This window comes from Acinonyx jubatus, chromosome C1, assembly GCF_027475565.1.
Source record: "Acinonyx jubatus isolate Ajub_Pintada_27869175 chromosome C1, VMU_Ajub_asm_v1.0, whole genome shotgun sequence".
Classification (NCBI taxonomy): domain Eukaryota; kingdom Metazoa; phylum Chordata; class Mammalia; order Carnivora; family Felidae; genus Acinonyx; species Acinonyx jubatus.
Window position 1 is genome coordinate 92,053,336 of NC_069381.1, and position 8,123 is coordinate 92,061,458.

General features: G+C 46.2%; 1 protein-coding gene across 1 annotated transcript; it reads right to left on the reverse strand.

The window, feature by feature from the left end:
- Window positions 1–4,323: 4,323 nt before the first annotated feature.
- GSTM3 (glutathione S-transferase mu 3) lies at window positions 4,324–7,448 on the reverse strand. Its single transcript, XM_015075401.3, has 8 exons — window positions 7,310–7,448; window positions 6,842–6,917; window positions 6,426–6,490; window positions 5,640–5,721; window positions 5,446–5,546; window positions 5,028–5,123; window positions 4,829–4,939; window positions 4,324–4,522 (listed from the first exon to the last, which is right to left on the reverse strand). The coding sequence occupies exons 1-8, from the start codon at window positions 7,403–7,405 to the stop codon at window positions 4,424–4,426; spliced, it is 726 nt and encodes a 241-aa protein (XP_014930887.2). The 5' UTR covers window positions 7,406–7,448; the 3' UTR covers window positions 4,324–4,423.
- Window positions 7,449–8,123: the final 675 nt, after the last annotated feature.

Here is an 8,123-nt window from a genome sequence, read left to right on the forward strand (position 1 = left end):
TTGAGTGTGGGTGCAACTAGTGATTTGCCTCTAATAGAAGACACCAAAGGTGATGGGACGTTGTTTCCATGATTGCATTACATAGGGCTGACGTATCCATCATTCTGGGAGACCGTCCCCCTTACTTGTTTTGATGAAGAAAGGAGCCCCCTTTCCAAGGAGCCAAGAGTAGTCTCCAGCTGATAGCTAGCAAGGATGTAAATCCCTCTCTGTGTCCAACAGGTCATAAGAACTAAATTCTATTAGCAATCATGTGTCTCAGAAGCAGATCCTTCTCCAGTTGAGCCTTGAGATGAGGTCATAGCCTGGCTGACACGCTGACTGCAGCTTTCAGATGAGCCCCTGAAGCAGAGGACCCTGTCGAGATAATCCCAGGCTCCTACCCCACAGAAACTGTCCAATAGCATGTGTTGTTTCAGCTGCTAAATTGGTGGTAACATTGTTACATAACAATAAATAATACATTCCCTTTCTGATTTCTGGTCATATTCTCTGTCTAGTTACAGCACTCTCAACTCCTCTGGCCTTCCCTAAATCCACTAAGCCTTCCCTTCTCTTTGGACACACTTCACTCACTCACTCACACTATGGAAGTTCACGGCAATAGTTACCAGGCTGCAGGGAAACTCCAGGTTTGTACCTCTTCTGGCCAATGGCTCCCCACACCTAAGATATTGCCCTAGATATCTAAGTACTGCTACCCAGGGTGGCAAAAGTTGGCAGTTGAATCATTTGCTTAATACCATGTGTCTGTGCTAATCCCTCCTGAGGCAGCCCTCCTGGCATCACCAGGCCGTTCATGCCCTCTGTCCTTCCCTCCCTAGAGAGATCCTAGTCCACAGGGGACAGTAATCTGGCCCTCAGGTCACCATCGAAGGCTGGAAATGACTCAAAGACTTTGCTCTGCAAATGGAGAGTGCCAAACTAATTTCCACAGGAGTTCGTTTCCCTTCAGTTTGTTTTCTTTTCTCAAAACTAGCTTCTATTACACAATACGTGAATGCATTCTCCTAGTTAAAAGAGAAAATAGACAGGGCGCCTGGGTGGCTCCATTGGTTAAGCAACCGACTTCAGCTCAGGTCATGACCTCACGGTTTGTGAGTTTGAGCCCCACATCGGGCTCTGTGCTGACAGTTCAGAGCCCGGAGTCTGCTTCGGATTCTGTGTCTGCCAATCTGCCCCTCCCTTGCTCATGCTCTCTCTTGCTGTCAAAAATAAATAAACATTACAAAAATTAAAGAAAAATAAAGGAGAAAATAGACATACAGATGGTCAGCACATGAAAAGGCGCTCGACGTCACTCATCATCAGGGAAATGCCTCGTATCAGAATGGCTAGAAACAAAAACATAAGAAATAACAAGCGCTGATGAGGATGTGGAGAAAAGGGGATCCTTGTGGACTGTTGGTGGGAATGCAAACTGGTACAGCCACTGTGGAAACCAGTATAGAGGCTCCTCAAGGAATTAAAAATAGAAATGCCAAATGATCCAGTAATTGTAGTACTGAGTATTCACTAGAAGAAAACAAAAACACTAATTTGAAAAGATATATGCATCCCTATGTTTATAGCAGCATTATTTACAATAGCCAAATGTGGAAGCAGCCTAAGTGTCCATAGGTTGATGAATGGGTAAAGAAGATGTGGCACACACACACACACACACACACACACACGGAATATTACTCGGTCATAAAAAAGAATGAGATTTTTGCCACTTGTGACAACATGGATGGACCCAGAGGGTATTATGTAAGTGAAATAAGCCAGACAGATTTTACATATATGCAGTCTAAAAACCAAAATAAATGAAGAAAGAAATAACCCCTAAAACAAACTTAAATACAGAGAACAAACTGGTGGTTGCCAGAAGGAATGTGGGTGGGGGAATGGCAAATGAAATTAGGAGGTAGGTACTTCCAGTTATAAAATAAATAAGTCATGGAGATTAAAAGTACAGCACAGGGAATACAGTCAATATTTTAATAACGTTGTATGGTGACAGATGGTGACTGTACTTATGATGAGCACTGAGTAATGTATGGAATTGTTGAATCACTATGTTGTCCACCTGAAACTAATATAACATTGTATATTAATTGTACATCAATTAAAAAAAAACATATAGCACAGTATGGGGCACCTGTGTGGCTCAGTTGGTTAAGCATCCGACTTTGGCTCAGGTCATGATCTCCCGGTTTGTGAGTTCGAGCCCCGTGTCGGGCTCTGTGCTGACAGCTCAGAGCCTGGAGCCTGCTTTGGATTCTGTATCTCCCCTTCTTTTTGTCCCTCCCCTGCTCATGCTCAGTCTCTCTATCAATAATAAATAAAAGCTAAAAACAATAAAAAAACCATATAGCACAGTAAAACAAAACAAGAATTCAGGAGCCATGAAATTCACACTTTTAAAATGTACATTTCAGTACAGGCAGTCCCCAATGTACTATGGCTTTACCAAAAAAATAAAAAGAGAAAAAGAAAAAAGAAATGCTTAGCCTCTCTCTAATATCCCCTTTAACTTTCATCCTGGGCCTTTCTCCCATTTGCCTGAAGTAAGTGCCGCTGGGTGTGTCGTTCCAGACCTTTCCTATGCATTCACATACATAAATGTATCTGTAGAAAATGCTTGCCTTGTGGTTTCCTTCTTCAAAACATAAAAGCTATCGTCCCATACATGCTCATCTGCAACCTGAGTTTAAAAATTCAACAATGTGTCTTGGGGGATCTTTCCATGTTTGTTCACACAGTTCAATCTCATTCTTTACTTCCCTTGTGGTATTCCACACTCCTGATGGGCACTGACAGGGTCTTTGCTTGTCATCACAAACAATACCACAATCTTAGTACATACCTCAGGTGAGGGGTGAGTTTGTATCAGGATGGAAATTGTTGGGTTACAGGACATGATTTGAATTTTAGAAGATACTGACGAACGAACCATCCTCCAAAGGAGCTATATTATTTTACAACTTCGCCAGTAGGAAATGCCTTGCCAACGCTTCACAAACTTCTTAATTTTTGTTCATCTGGTAGATGGAAAAATGGTCTCTCACTGTTGTCGTTTGCAATTCTTGGATTATAAACATCTTGTTAACAGGTTTTGGGGGTTGTTTTTGGCCATGAGTATTTCTATTCTGTAAATCCTTTGTTCATAGATTTTTGCCCAGTTTATTTATTTTGAGAGAGAGAGAGAGAGAGAGAGCGAGCAGGGGAGGGACAGAAGGAGAGAAAGAGGGAATCCCAAGCAGGCTGCATGCTTTGAGTGCAGAGTCTGACACGGGACTTGATCTCAAGAACCATGAAATCATTACCTCAGCCGAAACCAAGAGGCAGATGCTTAACCAGCTGAGCCACCCAGGTGCCCTGATTTTTGTCCATTTTTAAAAAGACTCTTGATGATTTCCAGTTCTTTAGATAGTCTTTATACTGGGTACTTTTTGTCTCACTTGTCATCTTGCCATTTACTTTTGCCTATTTGTGCTTTTTCTTAGAAAATTTTTGTATTTGATATTATTCAATTTGAAAATATTTCCTTTTATGGCTTTTTTAATGTCTTAGAGAAACCTATCCTAAGATCATAAATATTCTTACATTTTCGTCAATACTTCTACAGCTTGGTGTTTAGTGTTGAGCCTTAGGTTGTAGTCATAGGAGTTTGTCTTAGGGAATGGTGGGAGGTAGGGTTCTATTTTTTTTTTTTTTAATGTTTATTTATGAGAGAGGGAGAGACAGAGTGAGTGAGTGCAGGGGAGGGGCAGAGAGAGAGAGAGAGAGAGAGAGAGAGAGAGAGAATCCCAACCAGGTTTCCCAGTGTCAGCACAGAGCCGAGTTGTGCTTGAACTCATGACCCACGAGATCATGACCTGAGCTGAAATCAAGAGTCAAACGCTTAACTGACTGAGCAACCCAGGCACCCCTCTATTATTTCTAACTGGCAAGTAATTGCCCCAATCCTATTTATTGGTTAACCCACCAGTTTGAAGTTCTGTCTTTATCACACTACATTCCCACATACAAGGGTCTGCTTCTGAACTCCAGTTCCATGAAGTCCACAGTACCATCATAGTTTCGCTTGGTATCTACACCACATCTTCACAGGGACTCCAGTCCCATTTAACACACCTGTTTTCTACAACTGTGCAATCTGAGCTTTGTTTCTGGTGCTTGCTCTCAAGGCTTGGGCAAGAACCCGTAGCTTTGAACACGGTCGGGGTACAGGGGTGTTGTCAGTATGGCAGTGATTGGATTCACATCTTGGAAATGCTCCACGTATCCTTACTCCCCTCTGGCCTTTACTCCCAACAGAAATGCAGCTAGACACCATCAGCCTAAATGCTATTTATTGAAAAGAGCAGAGAAGAGACAGTACAGGCCTCCGAGGGGCAGGATGGAACAAAACAAGCAGTGCAAGTTCGCCTCCTGCTCAGCATATTCTCTTGTTGCCCCATTGGGCCATCTTGTTGTTGATGGGCATCTTCATGACGCAGTCAGACTGTATGTAGTTAGCGATCTTCTCCAAAGCCTGAAGGAAAAGCATGCCAAACCTGATAAAGACTCTAATCCAGTCCAACAGACCCATTCCAGAACAGTGACATTCACACACTGCCTGCCCCACACCATCCTTCCCTTCCCTGGCTGCCATTTCATGTAGACAGTGCCTTTAGGGTGTACAAGCCAGGCCCTTCCCAAGACTTGGAAGGTTTAGAAGTGTCCAACCATTGATCCCTTTATGCAAACGCTGGTGTTAAGAATCTATGACAGTGGAATCCCGTGGGGACCAGGGGAGCTTGTGAGTGTTTTTGTAAGGGAAAGGTACAGGGAGCATCACCTCAAAACGGCACATGAAAGCCTTCAAGTTTGGAAATTCATCCAGGCACTTGGGCTCAAACATACGGTTCTGATCCAAGACATCATAGGTGAGGAAATCCACAAAAGTGAGCTAGAGAAACAATAAGATGGTCAGTTCTGGAGAGTTCATTAACACTGGGGAGATAGAAAGGCATCTTCTCCCTTTCCTTTCTTCCTACCTTTTCCCCTGCAAACCATGAGAATTTCCCCAGGAACAAGGAGAATTGTTTCAGTTGTCCAGGTAGCTGTTCCAAGTACTGAGGCTTCAGTGTTTCCTGGAAGGGAGGGAAAGAGAGAGAGAATAATTGTCAATAGTCAGGGCACAGGCCAGTGATGGACATTTAGTGGCCCCCTTCTCCAGGTGCCTTCCTTTTACTGCCTTCAGTAGGGATGGCAGGACAGAAAGGAAGAGGGGCCAACACCAGAGTTATATGACAAATGAACACCACCCCCCCCGCCCCCACAATAAATGAGCTCTGTTTCCCATTCTGACAGACTGAGTTGGTGGGAAAGCAGAAGTACCAGAATGGAACAGAATTAATGCTTGGGTTTCTAACTCGGCCTTTTCCTTGATGCCTGCCTGCTAAGGAAACTCACAAGGTCGGAGCTGTAGCACAGTCGAACCAGCTGCATGCGGAAATCCATTATTTGGTTCTCCATGATGTCCACTCGAATCTTTTCTTCTTCTGTATCGCCACCTGTAGGCCAAAGGACCAGAAACCACCCTTGGAATTATCCACCTTCAGGAGAACCACCAGCCTGGTCTCCCTCACCAGCCCTACCCCACTCACACATATTGTGCTTGCGAGCTATGTAGCGCAAGATGGCATTGCTCTGGGTGATCTTGTTCTTACCGTCCACGAGGTAGGGCAGCTGCAAGGAAAAGGACACGTCAGGTGAACAACCAACTCTCTCTTGCCTCCCTGCCTCTCTCTCCTGGGGAAGATGAGACTTGCAGGGGTATGGACAGTAGAGACAAGATGCTGTGTCAGGAGGAAGAAGCCAAGAAGTAGAAAATAGCAGTTGGGTCCCCACTTGAGTCTAGGCCGGGATTCTTAATCTCTCTCTGTGTGTGTATGTATATATGCATTCCATGGACCCTTTCTCAGAATAAGATTTTTAAATGCATAAAGCAAATTATATTTATTTTCACAATTTATAAGGCATTAAAGAAACAAAATTATAGTAATTAATGCATTAAATAACAAGCAGGTGTAACTATCATAATTTCAAAGTATGATGCATACAAATAATATTTAGGTACAGTATCTGCCACATGTGTAATAGAATATGGAAATACCCAATTTCTGCTAGTGACAAGGTCACGGCCATGGCTAATAACCAATGTCACTTATTGTCTATATTCACAAAAGAAGGAATTGTTAACCTTTAGTCAGTGGTCAGTGGAAATGAAAATGTAATTTTTTTCTCCATCCAAGTTCAGGCACCCTTGAATTCTTTTTATTGTATGCCGGTTAAGGGCCCCTTTTCTAGGTCCCCCTAGACCAGAGAGGAAAGAAGCAAGGATATACTTGACAGCCTTCCCTTCTGCCACCCTTTCTCCTAAAGCCACCTACATTAGGAAAGTCCAAGTCGAGCTTGAATTTCACGTCCAGCCACTGGCTTTTATCATAGTCGGGAGCTGTAAGAGAATGAAGTGGAACCCAACCTCCTTAACCTCCTGCCTGAGGAGTGTGGGAAGGTCTAAGGAAATAACTTGATCCTAATACCTCACATTCCCAGGCCCTCAAGGTTAACTATTTATGTCTCTGTTCAGACGCAGCGGGACCATGGCAGAAGGAGGACCCCCAGCTCCAGATAAAGGATGTTTCCATCTCTCCCCACCAGGGACACAGGGGGGCGCTCCCAGGGGACTGGGGCAGACGTCCCAGCCGACTCAGCTGTGATGCACCCTCTGGACACAGGAAGACAGGGACAGTTGGAGGGCCAGTGGCTTAGCGCTGGGGCGCACGGACACCCGGAGCTGCATTACCTTCCCCGCACGTGTACCGTTTCTCCTCATAGGATGTATCCGTGAACTCCAGGAGCATGCGGATGGCGTGCGCCAGCTGAGGGAGAAAGCCCCTCCCCGGTCAGCGCCTGCGCGGCGCCCACTTGACCACAACCCCCGCACGCCAACTGCCCCTTCCAAGGCTGTGGAGGCCGTGCAACCTGCCCAGGCGGTAGTTAAGCGGCACGTCCACCACCTTCTCCCCCACCCGCCCGCCCCGAGATGGGCCAAGGCAGCTTGGTATCTTCAGCCCTCTCCGGGGCCCGCGATCCCAGAGGGGGGATGGGGTCGGCCCCCGTGGTCCTGGAGCTCGGCTGGGGCAGGCTGCTCCGTGGAGACGCGGGGGCCCTAAGTAGACCCCTTTTCTCAGAGGCCTCTGACCCTGAGCCCCCGGCCGCCTCCACGACCATCTCCCTGACCTAGTGGCTCTGCGGTCGAGACCGCACTCACCCCGCGAATATCCCAGTAACCCAGAACCATGGTCGACTCGGACATGACGATGCCTTCCCCGTGCCTTCGCTGACTGGCGGTAAACTGCGAACGCATGGGGCTTTATAGCCCACGTAAGTAGGCGGAGCCAACGCGAGCGTTCTGGCTCCGCCCCCACCCGTCGCCCTTCCCTCCAGCGAGTGTCCGCAAGCCGCGCGCGCGCCGTGCACCCTCTACACTTTCTGGGTTTGGAGGCTGGGCAGCGGAGGTGGCTGTTGGGTATGGGGCTCTGCGCTCCCCCGCGGTGGAGTTGCTCTCACTTGGCTAATAGTGCCGGTCAGGGCTGGAGGAGCAACAACGCAAGCGGTGAGGGCCCTGGTTAGTCCTGGAGAAGTGAGTTTCATGTCCTATTTCTCCAGCAGCAGTGGGTGGGTGGGGAGGTAGAGGAGGTGAACAAACCCCAAGAGGTGATCAAGGAAATATTCAACTTTTAATGTGTGTGGGCTCTGCTCCTGGGCTCCCAGGGCAGCTCTACTTTTACCAAGGTCAGAATGACTTCACCAAACTTCAAAGTGTGGGCTCTATTTCTACCCTGAGCACACATTGCACATCTACTTCACTAGTAAATAACCCAAAAGAAATATTTCAAAGATAAGAATAAAAACCTCCCTAAATTCTGTTCTCATACCTCCGAAGCCTGCAACCTTGACATACTAAAAGCATAAGACAAAGTTTGTGATTTTCGGCAATGTGCTTCATCATGATGATTTGTAACTCTTGATGTAACAAAAAACCATATATAACCCTGTATTAAACATTCCTTCTCATGGGACAC